This window comes from Lissotriton vulgaris, chromosome 1_1, assembly GCF_964263255.1.
Source record: "Lissotriton vulgaris chromosome 1_1, aLisVul1.2, whole genome shotgun sequence".
NCBI classification, from domain to species: domain Eukaryota; kingdom Metazoa; phylum Chordata; class Amphibia; order Caudata; family Salamandridae; genus Lissotriton; species Lissotriton vulgaris.
In genome coordinates, this window is record NC_141685.1 from 1,660,993,665 (window position 1) to 1,661,013,588 (window position 19,924).

The 19,924-nt window shown below is 39.8% G+C and overlaps 1 protein-coding gene across 1 annotated transcript in view; it reads right to left on the bottom strand.

The window, feature by feature from the left end:
- LOC147751004 (uncharacterized) overlaps nt 1–18,137 on the bottom strand; it is an 82,053-nt gene extending 63,916 nt beyond the window's left edge. Inside the window, exon 1 of the mRNA XM_086932041.1 lies at nt 17,936–18,137. Within this exon, the coding sequence (XP_086788167.1) occupies nt 17,936–18,137 (202 nt within the window). The remainder of the gene's footprint in view (nt 1–17,935) is intronic.
- Nucleotides 18,138–19,924: the final 1,787 nt, after the last annotated feature.

Consider the following 19,924-nt stretch of genomic DNA (forward strand, 5'->3'; position numbering starts at 1 on the left):
AAGTGAGTATATGTGAGAGTGAGAGATTGAAAGAGTTCCTGTTTAAATAAGTATGTGTTTCTATAAGTGATTGTTTAAGAGAGTAAGTATGTGTAAGTTTCCTTAGAAGTAATGTACTAGGGTGTGTACAGCTGTATATGCAAATAAATGGATGTTCAATAGTTTATTTGCATGTGTGAGTATGTGTGTGAGTAACTTTTTGATGACTGTCGGTGTGTAACAGGATGTAAATGTGTATCACTACATATGATGAGTGAGTATATGTATGAGTGATTATATAGAACTGTTTCTGAATGAGAGGATGTGTATATAACTGGAGGAATTACTGAATTGGTTGTTGTAACTGGTATGGATATCTCAATTTTTTTGAAAATGTTAGTTTCTATTTTTGAATATGCGTTTCAAGGGTTACATTACACCCAAAGGAGGTCTGTCAGTCTGTCACAAGAATGGTGTCATCAGTGATGTCATGAGTGATGTCACTGACCATGTCATGAGTGATGTAATATGTGACGTCATCAGCAGTGCATTGCAGGCGCGCAAGTTATAGTGAGTCCAACTAACTATAACGTGGGAATTTCAATGGTTTTATGTCAGCAAAATTTCCAGCTAACTATAACTGGTGTGAAACCTATGGTTTTTTCGGTGAATTTAATAGGTTTTTTAAATGCTAATTCCTAACTATAACTGGTGTGAAACCTATGGTTTTTTCAGTGAATTTCATAGGTTTTTTAAATGCTAATTGCTAACTATATATAAGGCCGCAAACCTATGTTTTTTTCAGTAAATTTAGAAATTTTGTTAATAGCAAATGTCTATAGCTATGAAATGTAATATTTTCAAAAATGAATGAATCCTATATTATATTTGTATTTAAAACAATTTTTTTAATGTATATATTTTTGCCCTGGAGCGCTCCCGGGGCGCGCCCCGTTGAGCGCCCCGAAAAGCGTAGTTTTTTTTAAGCGCCCCAGGGCGCGCTCCGGAGAGCGTCCCGTTAGCGCTATTGCCGCGAACGAAAACAACATCGTGACGTATCGCCTAGCCGCGTCCACGTGATACGCACAGCGTAAGCGCACCCAGAAGCACTCGAGCGAATACGATCGCGCAACGTAAACATCCGACCTGCTTACGTGACGCGACCCGGGGCGCGCCTACGGGTGCGCCTGGGGGCGCGTCGCGTAAGCGCGTCGGGTCATGTGACCTGAAAATAACACTTTTAATTGGTGCAGAACAGTTTTGGTTTCTTAATGATGAAATCCCTAGTCTTGTGACCAGAAAATAACATTTCTCATTTATTCAGGATATTTTTTTTTTCCAAATGATGAAATACCCCACCTTTTTTCCTTATTCTGACTTTGTCCTTTGACTGAGGAAGACCTGTTTTGAAATCTTTTAGGTACATTTTGTACTTTGAAATGGCTACAGTTGCAGCATCAGCTGGAGCATCTCCACCACCACCACCAAGAGGACCACCACAACATCACATTGGTGGTCAAGAAGAAGAGGAGGAGGAGGAAGAGGAGGAGGGGACGAGGAGGAGGTGGCTGGAAGAACACAATACCCCATACCAACCCAAGCCACACATTGTATGGGAGTTTTTTTCCATCCCTGAGGGAAAAAAGAAAGTGAATGCGGCAAAGGTGACTTGCCTTATCTGTGACACGGAACTCGCAAGGGGTAACTCAAATAAAAAATATTCATTTGGGAACAATACCATGATAAAGCACATGCAGCGCAAGCACCCTAACAACTATGCTGCCGCAGAAATGAGAGAACTGGCCAGCAACCCTCCCCAATCTACACCCAGCACCTCCAAACGAAAACAACCCACTCCATCGGGACCAGAGACAAGGGAGACAATCCCTTGCATTCAACCACGATTTGGAGAACTTAGGGTCACCTGTATTTTTTGTGGTAAGACCATCTCCGATGGTGAGCAGAGCCTAAAGCTCATCCTCCTTGCTGGTGACAACCACAATTGCCCCAAAAAACCCTAATTTTTTCCTGATTTTTTTTTGCTCATGTTGAGCCATTTTCAATTCCCTGTTTTTTGTTTCTCCCCATAAAAATAACCAAAAAAAATACAAAATAGTTCATAAAAGCCAAAAAAAGTACAAAATGTTCAAAAAAGATTAAAAAAATATAAAACAACAAAAATAAGAAAAAAAACCAGTTCTTTTTAGAACTACCTCCAATTTCTAAAAAAAAGGCTACATTTTTTAAAAACTCTATCATTCATTTTTCCCCATGGCACGCTCCCCGGTCCGCTCCCCGGTGCGTGCACCGGGCGCTCCCCCCGCGCAAATCAAAATAGCCCCCACATCAAACCTAGGGGGTCAAGGGGGGTCTACTCTGCCCCCTTATGGTCATTTCCCACCTCTTGTGTCTCGATCCTACCGAGACACAAGATGGCGGCCGCTCCGGAATGTTTTGAATGTTTACAGACACCCGAGAGCCAATCAGCTTTCCGTGCGCACCTCGCGTGGCGCGCCCAGAGCGCTCCCCCGAGCGCGTACCGGGGGCTGCCATAGATATATATATATTTTTTTGAACCTAAATTACTCAAAGTCAAAGTCAAAGAGGTTTATTGCATAATTAATTAATTAAAATCATTACAATTTCCACATGTCAATATTATGATACAAAAATATATACTACTAGAAAAGATTGGACTCTTCCTTTGTTAAAATGGTATAACACAGTTAAAACGGGTTTCTTCCAGGGAAACTCCCACCGTCTTTAAGGGGTCAAAATGTCATTAAGTGTTGTGCAAAGGTTACCAAATTACTCAATATCTTGAGACATAGCAAAGGCACATCGGGCTACCAGTCCCTACAATTTTGCCAAGTTTGGTGGAAATCCATTCAGCCGTTCAGGCTAAAAGTGAGGTTGACCGCCCTATGGAAATTAACATGGGGAAAACACGTTTTGGGACCCCCTTTTATCTCGGCCCCCGCTTGACGAATCCCCCCCAAACTTTCTAGGAAGGACCAGAGCTCCGCGAGGCAAATTTGAGGAAATTTTCAGGCAGATTTGTCAACCGGCGCCAAAGGTATTCACAATAGAATTTTGAGATTTGCATTGAAAAAAATCCTAACTATAACTACCTACTGGCGAGCGCCAGTAGGTTTTATATATATATATATATATATATATATATATATATATATATATATATATATATATATATATATATATATATATATATATATATATATATATATAGGTAGGATTAAAAGTCTTTATAAAAATGACAAGCTCACATCAACGCATTTCGGGAGTCAAGCTCCCTTGTTCACGATGTTTGACCACCATTGTTTTCACATTAAAATCACATTAAAATACATTTCACAGTGATAGTGGAAATCGACAATGGACACAGTGTTCACAAGTGAATCACAATCTCATGGAGTGTGGCGGCCATATTTAAATGTGTTACTTCACAGCAATCACAATACTTTTTTACCACAACCGAACTTGATGTATAGTACTTCTCTTTGCACTAATCTGTTAAGAATTAATTAAAATCCTTAATCCTATATATTAATTGGGAATATTACTTCCTCAATTTTGTACTTTAGAATAGACACAAATTGCAGTATGTGTCCATTCTAAAAATAAAGTGCAAGTGCTTTGGAGAGTTCACAATCTTCGAATATTTTGCGAATATGGCGGCAAGTGCCTGTTTCCATTAATTATTGGTTCTTACAAAATTCAAGGTGCCAGTGCAGCAATACTATTTCATAATACGCATCCTTCATTATTTAAAATTCAAAAAATAGTTCATTATGAAGCGAAAAAACAAATCGATAAAATTTCCCTCAGTCTATATACCGATAATAAATTCATATCTATTGAGAAAGGATTCACAAACATCTTAAATCACCTATGACACATAAAAAAGTGCTTGTGCTTATGTAAACAATGATAATTTCTCAATGTAAACATTTCATTCTTTTCAATGTAAACAACTTCAAATACAGTAATCTATTGATAAATAAAGTGCAAGTGCTTATGTAAACTAGATACCTTTTTTTCTAAGTAATCATTTCCATTCTTTACCCTTTCCAACTTCCGTTTCATTTCAGTGCAAAAGAATTTTCATCAAAAAGTGTAGATGCATAATAATTCCTAGATTGCAAGAACTATATTAGTAACATTGGTCCAATTCTTACATATATCAAAAAATACTATCACTGTTAAAAGAATTTTTTTTCTTACTTAAAAACATAATCAATTCATGGTTACGGGTGCAGATTTTCCTAATCTCAACTCTTCATCATATTCTTTATATTTTTCAAGGCAGACATGTATATAAATCCTCATCTACGTTGAGCCCATGCGGTTCCAGCAATTAAATTCCAGAATAAAATATTTCTCTCTATATATATTACCAATCCTTGTATCTATAAAGAACAGGCGCCGACTCCGTAGTTTATCAAAGAAAGATTTTTATTCCAAAAGGATGGCTTAGACGTGTTTTAGCGGCGGACAGCCTTGCTCACTACATCAGGTATAGAACAATAACAAATGATTATAAGCTGAATTAGGAGAAAGTTCGCAACATTGTTTTTAATCACAATCAGCAAATCCAATAGATTGGAAATAATTCATAAAATGCATAAATATATATACACAACTAGTGCCCCTAAAGGGAGGGAGAGATCAGGGTGGTGATGGAGAGTGTGGGAAAAACTAACCAAGTGACAAATTAATAGTCAGTTTGAGCCTTAGTACATAAAACTGGCATATAGCCAAAGGTTCATAAACAAGTCAATTTCAATCTCATGCTTCAGCGAAAATGCAAAATTGGCAAATAATAGCAGAAGCTGAGGAGAGGGAGGTTGTGTCGACGTTTCGACCCAAAAATCGTTGCAGGTACTAGTTGAGACCTTGCTAGAGGGTTTTCATCAGGACGGTGGGGGACAGAATGAGGCAGACAATCAAAAGGTCGTAAGGAATCCGGCCATTTATGGCACGGTTCCTCAAAGAGGTGCATAGGGTATCAGGGGAGCGAGAAATTATAGAGCCAGAGGATGACTGGAGGATGGAACGTCTGAGTGGTGGAGGCAACACAGTCAGATATTGCACGTTGTTTTGTGAAGTTTAACGACAGCGCCAACAAGTTATGGATCTGCAAAGGGTAGTGTTGCAGCGGGATAGTGGAGTCCGCCGCTTAGGTACGGATCCTGGAAAGGGCAATGTTTCAGCGGGATAATGGTGTCCGCCGCGTAGATACGGATCCTTAATTAAAAGTCACACACAGTCTCAAAAGGGGGGTCCGGTAGAAGGTGATGCGACCCACTTTGACCCCCCTTTGACAACGCGAAGATTTTTTCTCTAAGGAACCTGATCTACTCGACGGATCTTCCTAACATCACCTTCTACCGTGCCTATATCAGACAGGCGTTAAACGCCTTTAGCTCAGTCTCTCATACACAGAAACACCTTTTAATTTTCCAGCCACCCCCACGCGCGGCATCCAATGATGGATGCGGCGTGGTGGACCAGCCAATCCTGGCGCTGCATGCAGCGCCAGGATTGGCTAGGGGGGCACATTTGCTGTTCGCCCTGTCGCCCTTTGTAAACCCGGGCTGTGGAAGGCGAACAAGTAACCCTGGGTCCCGCTGGGGAACTTACAGTGCGCATGCTTGAGATAGTTGCCAACTATCCCAAGCATGCGCACTGTAAGTTCCCCAGCGGGACTGCACACTACGGTCTGCTGCAGCCTGAGTGTGTGGACTGTCACTCAAGCTGCAGCAGGCCAACCCCCAATTCCCGGCAGCTGATTGGTTGCTGGTTGCAATGTATTTTATTTAGATAGATAGGACAGCTTGCGGCCGGCGGCCGCGATGCGGGTCCATGTGGCTGGTGGGGCTACGCCCCTACGCCCCAATGGACGCACCAGGCGGTTTTGGCTGTTTGTGGACCTGATTTATCTCTCTTGGGCCGGTTTTTACTGTTGATTTCCCTGGTTTTACCAGACGAGCACAAATCCATGAAGGACCCTTCATACCTTGCACAAAACGTATATACGCCTTTTTGTTTCCACCCCTACCCCCTTAGTTATCTAAAATGTCTATGCACATACTTTTGTGACAAAATAATGTTGCATCATCAACAAAACAGATCACACACCTTTTGTTTGTGGGAAAACTGTCGCAAGTTTAGTTATAATCTGTAATGCAGTACACAGTTAGGGTTGACTTATGGGTGATCATACGAGTGCAGCGCTATTTAGGTCTAAACACTGACACCCATCCTGAAACAATTTCCACCCACAGGGCATTATGTTGCCATGTCATTATTAATCCGGTATAGTATATTTCATTTTGGGGCTGCGGCCAAATGATTTTGTGTGGTTACTTCACCCGTGTCACCACGGAACGAGCTAAGGCCAACCCCCAGCTGTCAGGATACCAACTGTCCCTTATGTAATATAGGAGTCTCCGTCGCTTTCTTCTCATGGCCTCCTATCGCCTGAGGATCTCATATTTAGCGGCCCCACCTCCCTCTGATGGGATATCAATCGCCTTTTGCATTAAGATCACCCTGTTACTCTTCTTGCGATTGTGTACAGCGATTTGTAGTTCTTCTTAGCTCTCCTCTTCCTGCTGGGTGAGTGGGTGGCAAATTCCTCTGCTCCAAGCAAACAAAAGAGGAATATCTACGTGTAGTGCCCACGTAAATACCCCGCTGACCTCCTGGAAGTGACATTATTCCTGGGGAGGCGAGATCTCGCACTCGCCGTGACCAACTTCTAGGCCAGGTGGGCACAGAAAAAATGGGCACTGAGGAAATACTGAGGGGCTGTCCACTCTAGTGTCCCCCTGCGGTGGACGTGGCCCTCCACCTTACAAGTTCAAAACTACCTGATTAGCAAATGAGGACCCTATTCTTTAGCTATCTGATCCGCTAACGGGACACACTTTTATGTTGTTTTCTGGACTTATTCCAACATTGAATAAGTCACTCTCTGAGGGGGTGCATATAACCAGCACTATTTCCTGCCCAGGAATGAGGGCTGTTTCTGGCAAGTAGGCAGAAAGATGGAGGAAAGCAACTGCAGCTGGTTGTGTGCTTTTTGTGGTGGATAGTGGATTGGTGGTTTGATTTCAGTAGCACTGGATGCTATTCTGTGAAACGCCACATGGTCGCAATGGAATTTTGATATGGATTTTAGCATGGAAGATACTGCAAGAAAAAGCTTGTGATCATACTCTTCTCGATCATCTTATCACAGTTTTTTAAGAGCTGGTTGTTGATTCATCTACCATTGCTTTCCTACTGTCAACCCTGCACTTTTCTTGCCCTTTTGTGCACCTCTCTTTCCTCTTTCTGCATCTCATTTGCTTCTTTCTGTACCCCTGTTGTCTCTTTCTACACTGGTCTTCCTTCTTTATGTACCTTTCCTGACTGTTTTTGCATCTCACTTGCCTCTTTCTGCACTTTTCTTGCTTCTTTCAGCAATTCTCTTGCCTCTTTGTTCACGTTACTTGCCTATTTCTGCACTTCTCTTGCCTCATTCTGCACCCCTGTTGCTTCATTCTGCACTTTCCATGCTCCTTTCTGCACCGTCTTGCTTCTTTCTGCACCCCTGTTGCCTTTTTGTGCACCTCTCTTCCCTCTTTCGGTATCTCATGTGCTTCTTTCTGCACCCCTGTTGTCTCTTTCTACACTCGCCTTCCCTCCTTATGCCTGTTTTTGCATCCCACTTGCCTCTTTCTGCACTTTTCTTGCTTCTTTCTATGCCCTGTTGCTTCTTTCAGTAATTCTCTTGCCTCTTTGTGCACTTCTCTTGCCTGTTTCTGCACCTCTCTTGCCTCTTTTTGCACCTCTGTTGACTTTTTCTGCATCTCACTTGCTCCTTTCTACACTTCTCTTGCCTCTTTCTGCACCCCTGTTGCTTCATTCTTCACTTTCCATGCTTCTTTCTGCACCTGTCTTGCTTCTTTATGCACTCCTGTTTTCTCTTATTTACCTCTTTTGCCTCTTTCTGAACTTTTCTTGCCTTTTTCTGCACCTCTCTTACCTCTTTCTGCAAGTCTGTTGCCTCTTTCTGCACCTCATTTGCTTCTTTCTGCACCCCTGTTATCTCTTTCTGTACTCGTCTTCCCTCTTTCCGCACCTATCCCGCCTGCTTTTGCATCTCATTTGCCTATTTCTGCACTTTTCTTGCTTCTTCCTACATCTCTGTTGCTTCTTTCAGCAATTCTCTTGCCTCTTTGTGCACCTCTCTTGCCTGTTTCTGCACTTCTCTTGCCTCTTTCTGCACCCCTGTTGGATCTTTCCGCACCTCACTTTCTCCTTTTTACACTTCTCTCTCCTCTTTCTGCACCACTGTTGCTTCATTCTGCACTTTCCATGCTTCTTTCTGCACTTGTCTTGCTTCTTTCTGTACCCCTTTTTTCTCTTTATGTACCTTTTTTGCCTGTTTCTGAACTTTTCTTGCCTTTATCTGCACCTCTCTTCCCTCTTTCTGCACATCTGTTGGCTCTTTCTGCACCTCATTTGCTTTTTTCTGCACCCCTGTTGTCCCTTTTTGCACTCGTCTTCCTTCTTTCTGTACCTTTCCTGCCTGTTTTTGCTCCTCACTTGCCTCTTTCAGCACTTTTCTTGCTTCTTTCTTCACCTCTGTTTCTTCTTTCAGCAACTCTCTTGCTTCTTTGTGCACTTCCCGTGCCTCTTTCTGCACCCCAGTTGCTTCATTTTGCACTTTCCATGCTTCTTTCTGTACCTGTCTTGATTCTCTTCCTACTTTCTGCACCCCTCCTGCCTTTTTATGTACCTCTCTTGCCTCTTTGTGTACCCATCCTACCTTTATTGTACCCCTCTTGCCCCCTCTTCCCTCTTTCTGCTCCTCTGTTGGTTCTTTTTGCACTGCACTTTGGTCTATCTGCACCTTACTTGCCTCTTTCTGTACTTCTCTTGTTTCTTTCTACACCTCTGTTGCTTCTTTCAGCAATTCTCTTTCTGCACTTCTCTTCCTTCTTTCTGTACCCCTCCTGCCTCTTTGTGTACCTCTCCTACCCCTTTCTGCACCCCTTTTTGCCTCTTTTTACACCTCTGTTGGTTCTTTCTGTACTGCTCTTGCTTCTTTCCATACCTCACTTGCCTCTTTCTGTACTTCACTTTCTTTTTAATGTACCTCTCTTGCCTCTTTCGGGACCTGTGTTGCTTCTTTCTGTGCTTCTCTTGCCTCCTTCTGCACCTCTTAGTTAGAGGTAGTTTTAATCCCCCTGCCCAATTATGTACTAGGGCCATACAGGGGAGGTAATGCCAATCACAGGGGTACCCCAACCCACAGCGTACCCTAGTGTTTGTAGGTGTTTTCGCTGTATTCTAGTGTCTTTCAGCACAGCACTGGCTCTGGACCTGGGTAGTCAGAGTCAGTTACCACCAGTACCCGATAGCAGAAAGTTGGGGGCACAGGATGACTTTGCAACAAGGCCTCTTTCTGCTCCTCTGTTGGTTCTTTGTGCACATCTCTTGCTTCTTTCTGTACCTTTCTTTGTCTTTCTGGACTACTGTTACCGCTTTCTGAATTTCTCTTGCTTCTTTCGGCGCCTTTCTTCCTCTTTCCGCTCATGTTGTTCCTTTGTAGGCATAGTTAGAAATTATTATTTAAAAAACTTTGAAATTCACTGAAAAAAACACCGGTTTCAGGGACGTTACAGTTAGAAGTTATTGTTTAAAAAAACTTTGAAATTCTCTGAAAAAAACATAGGTTTCAGGGACGTTATAGTTACACCTATACTGACACTCATACATCACCATTCATCCATAGAGTTACTCACACACCTAGTCAATCATGTAAAGAATCATTCACTCTCACATTAACTCACCCCACACAGTTATAAACACACCACCTCACTTTCATATATCTTTATTCAGAGTCATAAAAGAACATCCATAAAAGCAATTATGCGCATATAAAAAGAACAAGGCAAGTAGAATATTGCATACATTCCCATTCCGCTTTAAACATTATTTTAGTTACTCATTAGACAGAAGAAACTAGAATATTCTTTTTCCTTGCATAAAAGGCGGCCCATAGAAATGAAGACATCCTGCAGCACACCTCTAATGTTGGCAATGATTGCAAGAAGAGTTATGCAGGGTGTCATTGTGCATGGGACAAGTGTCTAATAAGCGGAATAACATATCTTTTGCTATACACAGAGTATAATTTACAAAATAATACCACATGACTAGTATCCTGGGGCATCTTATCATCACTGGGACAATTTATCAATTTCTGTGACCCATCATTCATATTGTGAAATGTTATTAACCTATGATATATGTCTAATCTAAAACGTGTAAGTATAAAGCTATGTCGGGCATTTAAAACATATTTCAAATATGGTTGGATATTAAAAGATGTTAAAATCAATTGATTTTTTAAAACACTAGATTTACAAATTTCATTAGTCAATCTTAACGAATCCAGGTGCCCAATAGCTCCCGTTTTCAAAGCCTTTGTGATGGTCATACCCAATAATTCTGGTTTTTCAAAGTACTCTGGTTTTCCCATGTCACAAAAGAACCTCTGCACATATACCAACCATTCTATGTTTAAATACCGGGCTGATTTTAAACAATCACTGATTATTGCCTGATTAAAATTAGTATGGTCTGTGGTCCAAATTTTGTGCCACAGTAAGATGGGTTCTATCTTAATCAAGTCTGTGACAAAAGGGACACCAGTTCAGTATGGGCTACGTATACTAAAGTACTTTTTGGGGCTACCAATAGATATTTAAGAAGTAGTTTTCTGCCACCTGGACACCTTCACCCTTCTTGTGACCCCATATGCCCGCCCCATTCAGTGCTATACTGATACACTTTGCTTTACAGATCTTCAGCATCACTTTGGGGGGGGGGGTTAAATCCCAGGAAAAGATCTAAGGGCCCAGCAAGTCTCAACAAGCATTTTCTGTCTATTGTCTATTGCATGTTTCCAGGAGCTAGCTTTAACAAACAATATTCCCAAGTATGAAAAAGTGTTGGTAATCTAAATCTTCAAGGTAGATATCATTATATCCCTACATTTTGTAAATTTGTTCCCGCATTTCATTACATATGCTTTTGACTGATTTACCTGAAGGCCCAATGCACTCATACAATCAACAAATCTGGTAAGAAGCAACTGCAGGGCCAGGGGGATACGGGACATGAGGACCACATCATCAGCGTAGAGGAGGGCCGGAGCAGGGCGCACACCTATTTGTGGGAGGTCTTTAACATGTATCGCTAGGTCCTCACCCACACTATTAATATACAGTGAAAAAAGAAAGGGATCCAAAATGCATCCCTGTCTCACACCTCTTTCCACGCCAAATGTTTCCAGGCCCATATCATAACCCTGGCCCTACATCCTGTGTAGAGGTCTCGCAGAAAGCTAATATAGGGATCTCTACTCCTAGATCTTTCAGCTTTAACCACAATTTGTTATGTATCACACAGTCAAACGCTGAGGAGAGATCAACGAATGCTAAATACAGCATCCAGCATGACCATGACATGAGTGATGTAATATGTGAGGCCAAAAGCAGTGCATTGCGGAGGCATATGTTACAGCAAGCTAACTGCTGAATTTCTATGGTTTTGTATGAGTGAAAGGTGAGCCTAACTATAACGTCGCTGTAACCTTTGGTTTTCTTAGTGAATTTCTAAGGGTTTTCTAAAATAAAATCCATAACTGTAAAATGGTATGTTTCACAGTAGATGTGTTAGCACCTATGTCTGTCTGTTAATGGTTGTATGAGTGTATGTGTGTGGGTCTGGGAGTGGTAGTGGGAGTGTGTCGATGTCTATCTGAGGCAGTCTATGAGTAAATGAGTAGGTCTGTGAGTGACTGTGTGAATGCCTATGTGGGTTTGTCACTGGTTGTGCCGGAGCCTCTGTGTGTCTGTGAGTGGCTGCATGAGTGCTGCTTTGGATCTGTGGGTGGGTATCTTAGTGAGTTTATGGGTCTACTAGTGGGTGTGTGAGTGGTGCTATTGTTTTGGCAGATTTTCATACTTAGTGTATTTAAAGGACAGAACCATGCTCTCTGCTCTTCAAGGAGATGTTGGTAAAGAATTCATTTTCTACACTCACTGCCATTCAGATTTTGTTCCAATGCATTTATGATGCCTTCACTTCTGTTAAGGATTTCAGATAATTTTTCAGTATGGAGTTTTAGAGGTAACGGTTTTGCTTTCTATTCGTCCAGCCTAAGAAGATATATTTGTTTTTATTTTTCTGAAGGGAAGATTTACCTTGGGCACGTGCTATGTCTATATTTGTAAATGTTATTCGTCGAGGTTTTATTTATCTGAAATGAACATCAGGATCTGAATGGAATCTGATTCTTTTAAGAAGAGTCCACAGTTCTCTGGAAAATATGTACTCATCTGCCTTTTTATGTATTGGCAAATTTGTTATTATTTTATTTTTGTCATTGTGCAAATGTGTACTGCATATTATACACTACACCTGCAAAATGGGCCAGCTATTTATGTATTTCTCTGTGTCACTCATTGTCATTTGTTTCAGTTGATTAATAACTGTGTTTTTGTTTCTTCGTTTTTTATTTGTCACAAATTCATTGTGAATTTGTAACAAATTATCGCGCTACATATGTTCTGATTTTGCTGAGCAGTCGGGAAGACTGTGTATTTTTCAAAAAGTGTAAAACACATATATACACATGTTGTAATTAATGTTTGACAATATCTTTATACTAATATAGTGTTTAACCTTCTGGTTTTGTAATTTTTAATGTAAAGCACTTTTTAATTGTACTAATCATCTGCGCACCAACTACGATATTTGTGATGACGTCGGTATTCGCAAAGATCATGTGACTATGTAAGAAAGAGATTTGATTGGAGAAGACAGTTTCATTATTTTTCAAAGGAAGTTCCCACCCATTTCTCTCTTCTTGAATCTTTCAATTAATTTTTGGATCATTCTTTGGAGCTGTCCTATATTTCTAGTACAGAACTGTGGATGGGGCTTCTTTTGGTCATTTTCTACCATCTAAAATGGTAACAGGAGGTAGTGACCAGCAGTAGGTGCCACAGCAATCAGAGGAGGAGGAGCAGGAGGAACAAGAGGAAGGCTATGATGATGAGGGGCCTACACCTATAAGGCAAGATATTGCCTGTGATTTGTATGCAATCACATCTGGAGAATCCAAGACTGTAGCAAAGTTTGTTAAATGCAGTTTGTGCGAGAAGATCCTCTCAAGAGGAACAAGCAAGAAGTATTAATGTGGTACAAGTAGTATGCCGTACCACTTGAAAACCTAGCACAGGAATAGCTTGGAGAAGGCACAAAAGGAGAGAGATGGAGAGAGCCACTCTATATCCAGGGCAGCACCATCTGTTTCTGGGGAGAGTGTGCCATACAAAGTGGAGAGACATTGTCCTCAAATTGCACCAGAATTAAGGCACGTCTGCACACATTACCTTGACTACAGCACTAAGCTAGCAGCGGGTGAGCCGTCTGTCAATGCCATCTTAGCAACAGTTAGGCAAAATACTAGCTAATTTTTTTTATATTTCATCTCAGTTTTTGCACTGTTTTTGTGTTTTTGGTTACAATGTTTTACCTTCCTTGTTGTCATTTTGTTTGATATAAAATGAAAAAAAAATACAAAGTGTTAGGAAAAAAAACAGTTCCAGAAAAAAAGAAGGGGAAAAACCGTTCTTACCAGAACCACCTTTTATGCTTAGAAATGATTAACTGTGGCTGTATGGGTGAGTGAAAGGTTGTGTGAGTAACTGTATGGGTGAGTGAGTGGGTGTGTCAGTGGTTGTATGAGTGAGTGAGAGAATGTGTGAGTGCTTGTATGAGTGAGTAATAGGGTTTATGAGTGGCTGTATGGGTGAGTGCCTGTGTGAGTCATTGTTTGGTTGAGTGAGTGGATGTGTGAGTGAATGTATTGATGAGTAAGTAGTTGTGTTAGTGGCTGTATGGGTAAGTGAATGGTTGTGTAAGTGGCTGTATGGGTGAGCATCTGTGCGAGTGGCTGTATGAGTGAGTGAGGGCTAGTGTGAGTGGCCTTATGCATGAGTAAGTGATAGTGTGAGCGGCCATATGGGAGAGTATATGGTTGTGTGAGAGACTGTATGGGTGAGTTAGTGCCTGTATGAGCAGCTGTATGGATGAGTGAGTGATGTGTGACCAGCTGTATGGAATCATGAGTTGTTATGTTAGTGGCTGTATGGGTGAGTGACTGCCTGTGTTAGTGGCTGTATGAGTGAGTGAGTGCTAAGGTGAGTGATTGTATGCAAGAGTGAGTGGTTGTCTGAGTGCCCATATGGGAAAGTAAATGGCTGTGTGAGTGACTGTATGTGTGAGTTATTACCTACGTGAGTGGCTACATGGGTGAGAGAGTGGGTGCATGAGTGGCTGTCTGGATGTGTGATTGGTTGAATGAGTGAGTGAGTGGGTGTATGAGCAGCATAGTGGAGAGTGAGTGATTCTGTAAGTGATTGTGTAAGTGGTTATATGGGTGACTGAATGTTTGTGTGAGTGGCTGTTTGGGTGAGACAATGGGTGTGTTAGTGGCTATATAAGTGAGTGACTGCATATCTGAGTGTCTCTATGTGTGACAGAGTAACTGGGTGAGCAGCTATATGGGCGAGTGAGTACATGAGATAGTGGCTGTATGGTTGATTGAGAGGGTCTGTGAGTAACTGTATGGGTGAGTGAGTAGGTGTTTGAGTGGCTATATGGGTGAGTGAGTGACAGTGGAAGTGCTTATATGAGTGAATGTGAGAGTGCATGATTGGCTGTATGGGTGAGATAGTGTCTGTGTGAGTGGTTGTATGGAAAAATAAGTAGGTGTGTGAGAAGCTGAATGGTGAAGGAGTGAGTATCAGTGGCTGTTTAAGCAAATGAATGGGATGTGATCTACTCTAAAAGTGAAATAGTAGGTATGTGAGTTGATGTATGACTGAGTAACTGGTTGTGTGAAAGGCTATATGGGGGTGTGACTGGTTGAATGAGTAACCTTATGAGTAAGAGCCTGAATGATTCATTGAGTTCTTGTGTGACTTTAAATCTACTTATTACATTAAAAGGTTTAAATACAAAATAGGCAAAAGAAACTAATGGGAAGCAACAGCAAGAGCACTTTATGTTTAAAAACACTCTCCAGTGATATCTCTAAGCAATATGTCTGTGGTAGAAAAAGTGCTTTGAGACACCAAACCACATTCCGCTGCAGCTGCTATTGAAAAATAAAAAGAATATAAAGATATATTAGCATTTAATCTTCAAAATTACAGATTAATTATACTGTAACACTGTATTACAATGTAGTAAAAATATATTTTTCCCTTTTTACTGTTTTTAGCTTTCATACTTCTTTATAGTAAATAGGGGTCTGTATGAAGCATCATCCTCAAAAAGTGGGGGAAAAAACAATAAACGGATTGTAAAAAAAACCAAAAAAACATAGCTGCACAATAGATCCCTGCAAATAAGCGACACAATGCATTTCACTCACTACTATTCATTAATCAGTTGCTTTTTCCGGAGTTGCTACAGTAATCTAAACAAACCTAGGTTAAAAATATTTTTTAAATTATAATATATGGTACAATATTACAAATAAATAGAAAGTACTCTTCAATTTTGGAGATCCTTTTGAAAATATCAACCCTGGTACTATAGTGTTTTTGCACAAATAATATATAGAAGTTTCATTGATGAAACAAAAGGGGTCATTTTTAATTACAAAGGGTACTTTTGCTTTAAACTTAAGGCTGGTGTAATTGGATTATGTCCATTCAGTTTCAGACTTTAATTAGACAGTGTAGTAGTTACATGTGGTATTTACTCCTTTGTAGAAGATAAAGGGACTGTTTAATTTTGAAGAGGTTTTTAAAGACATTACCCCTGATAGGCCAAGTAATATCTAAAAGAATAATGAACCACGTTGAAGAAACACCATATACTACTTTTCTATCCTGAGTTCCCATTTAGAACTTTAGTTAAAGAAAGAAAACATAACAATTTGTCAGTTTGAAACGAAGTTTTGGTTTGATTTTTAGGTTGATGTCTTCACAATCCGTTCATCCAGTTTCTCTCTTTAAATAGACACTGTAGTGTCCAGAGGTTGTATTAATCACTTCATGAAAGATGATAGCTGAAGTAGAAAAGGTTTTTCCTGAAATTCATATTTGTCCAGCTTTTAAGTTTTTAATTTGAGTTTCCAATGTGGAACCATCTGCTCTGCATCATTGTAGCATTACTGTAAGGTAAGGTATTTTCCAATGCATGTTAGGATTAACATAGACATAACATCTGATCTGCAGTTTAAAAAGATCATATTTTGGTTAGCCATCTTCAACAATTTGTCAATAGGCATAGTTTTGGAATCTGGTAATCTTAAATAGAGAAAATGCTCAGAAAATATTTGAGCGGTAGAAGAATAATCCCAGTCTTCACAGTCATGGTTCCATGTGTAACTTAGTGCAAATAAATCATCAATATTTACATCTTCCTGTACTAAAACTCCAAACATAACAATAATACATTCTTGTGCATCTTGTTGACTGTTGAGAGTAAACATTACTGATCCATTACATATATCTAAAAGATATCTAGTACCTGAAGCAGAATGTATCACCGTTTTGTTAGTCAGTAAACGTTGAAGCAAGTGACACAGTGAAGAACACAATATCATATCTGGTTTTTGTTGAATTTGGTTCACTAGATGTGGTAAATGAAACAGTACATTGAGAACAACATTTGCATTGCAGTCAAAACCTGAATTGTTTTCCAACTGGTAACCTACAATATGTCTGTCATTTTCCAGTTATCTCTTCTTAACACCCTCTGAATTGTCCTTTTGTCCTTTCTTTTCTTAGACATCTGTAGATTGTTTGTAATCTTCTGCTTTGGACAGATTATGTGTTTCTCATAAACATGGTACGAGCCTAAATGAGGAGCATATAGACTTCATAACTGATTGTATTCTCTTACACAGCTTGCATCAGCACTAACTTTCTTCTCATTAAAGTCAATCAAGAACAAACTGGACAATGTTATAACTCCCAACAATGCTACATATGACATTCCTTCTTTAAAAACAAACTTTCCAACATTAACTAAAGCTGCATCTACAATTAAACCATGTGATTTATGGATGGTTACAGCATACTCTGGAGACACTAGGAACTTGTGGCGCTACACATATAAGTCTTTCACAAGAAAAAAAAGTACAGCACATCGTCCAATCTGTTGGATATCATCCTTCTGATCACATTTTATGGCCAAGTATTCAATCTCATCTCTATTAGGGAAATTATTTAAATCCATCACTTTACCCATTGCACCATTTACTAACACTTCCTCAACATTTAAATTATGACCCAAAATTGCTCTACAGTTTTTGCTCACATGGTTTTCTAATCCTTCAGTTTTCGGTACAGACTTCTCCACAGAATACAATTTTGTTCGTAGTTTGCCTGTGAGAAGTATTATGACTCATTGATGTTCCATTTTACCAATAGTTGTAATTTCTGAAATGTCTTCTTTCTCCATGTGTAGTAATTGTGCAGTAAAGTTGGAGCACTCTTGAAGTGTTGGCATTAAACAAACCATAGATTTCTCTCTTGCAACGAAATTGTACATACGGTCTTCTGCTTTAACATAAGATAGTTTCTTGATAAGGTAGGTTTCCAAAGCGTGTTTTCCCTCTTTTGACAGAAATACTGTTCTAATGCCCTACAGTATAGCTCCATATTCCACATCAGTGGCTTGACGCATATTCTTCATGTGTTCCTTGTATTCAAAGTGTAATTAAATATTTTTATTGCCAATACTCCCCAAATAATTTCTTGTTTCATTATGCACAAATGTTATGAAAACGAGTTCTCCTTTTATGAGAATAAGTTGTAAAAGGTCAACAAATACAATCAAATACTTTTCTCTAAAGAGTACATCGTAGTTTGTTTCAAATTTGGTGCATTTTTAAGTGTATGAAAGCAAGCATTAAGTTGGATTACCATGTTAACCTCATTGATGATTAAAAGTTTCAGTTTCTTCAATACTCGTTTTGCTTCATGACAAGTGTCATCAGATAATTTCTGGTATTCCAGTTTATTGTTGTGTTCAAAAGGTAGCATCCGTAGTTGATGTAGAATAATTCCTTTAATATTATATGTAGTTATTCCTGTTTGTGTTATTACTACACATATTAAATGTGATTATGTGGTCTTAACCAGTGAGAACTTTAATTTGGAAGCTTTTCCCAGTACCGGCTTGACCAATGATGTTTAGTAACATTGGTTTGTATGAAGACCAATCACACTTTTTCCTCTCATGGAGCAATCCATGCCGAATTATATCCTCATTGTAAATTACATTTTGTTATTTTTTCTGTTCTATTAAGTGTTTGAAATCTACAGCTTCCTCTCTTGCTTGGTGCATTGCATTCTCTACCTCCTTCATAGCTAAAGCTGCTTCATTTTGAATTATTGTTTTTCCAAAAGGATCATGGCTTGCTGGTGCTGAACTTTGGCTGCTTTGTGAACTCTTCTCGGCTATCTCAGCAGGAACAGTTTCTTCCTGTTCAATCTCATCTTTCAAAATTTGTAAGTAGGTTTTAATGACTGAACACTCAATAGTGTGTTTCACTGCATTGAATGAGTCTTCATAAGAGTCATAGTGCCCAAGTAAATCTGATTCAGCATGCCAACTGCAAGAGTGCCAAGCAGAAAAACTCTCTTCTCACCAGAGTTTTGTCAACTAAGCTTTCTGTAGTTAATGAGATTCCATTTGTTGTGTCTCACCAAACATTGGCACATCCAAGTACAGCAAACCTTCCTTCATCTATGTTTTCAGTTAGTTTACTTCTATATGTATTGTGCTGAATTACTTCATAGAAACACATATTTTGAAGATGGAAACTACTTCTTGGGTAGTATGTATCCAGCATGTTTGTTTTTAGAATGTCTCTACTTTCAGGATCAAAATCCGCAAGGTACTGTATTTCTGAGAAAGGCTTTAACACTCTATTATGACTCTTTGCAAGGCCCAGGCTTACCCACACAATTCCTCTTGACTTGGAGAATAAACTGGCTAAGCTCAATCTGTCGGAGCATTTATAGGATCCTATTTCTCTGTGGGAAAACATTTTCAAACGGAAACTATATAATTTCTTCATATCTTTTGTAACGAAATTTCTTCCCACATCTCTTTCATCTCTGTGTTCTCAGATTTTGTTATATATGAAGTCATGTCACATGCAACCATGATGGAATTGTCTGCAACAAATTATAGATCCATATTTGCAGGCCACATCTTCAAAATCACAGCACTGTAGTCTATGCTTGGAAGCTTCTTTTCTCCTGAGGTTGTATGTATTTCTTAATAATTTTCATGTCAGGGTATGTCTGACTGCAGACAAAAAGCTGTGGAGTCTTCCTTCTGATATTGGTCATCGGAATCCAAAACAACATCTGGTGTAAAGTTTTCCTTTGCATCTGCATTTTAATCGACCATACTTCCCACATCTTGGAGTTTGAAACTGTAGACCTTGTTGTCTCAAGCCCTTGCCACCACCATCTTTGGGAATGGCACATGTCACAAACTGCTGTATGAAAGACAAAACAGAGTCACCACTGTCACATATTTTACTCATAACAGCATGTGTCTATGAGTAGCACCTCTACCTAGGTATTCTTTATGCCAAATGTTATCTGTTACTTCTTCAAGAGGAGGATTAAATTTGTTGCAGATGAAAGACATCGTGGCTTAAAATCTGTGGTTGCATGAGATAGGTCTGAGAATACACTGGGGAAACCTAAGATCGTCTGAGTATAGTGTAGTTGATCTCTGCTCAGCTGCTGGTATCTGTACAGGTCAGTCATCATATCTACCACCCACTTGTATGGGGAAGAGATGTGCAAAA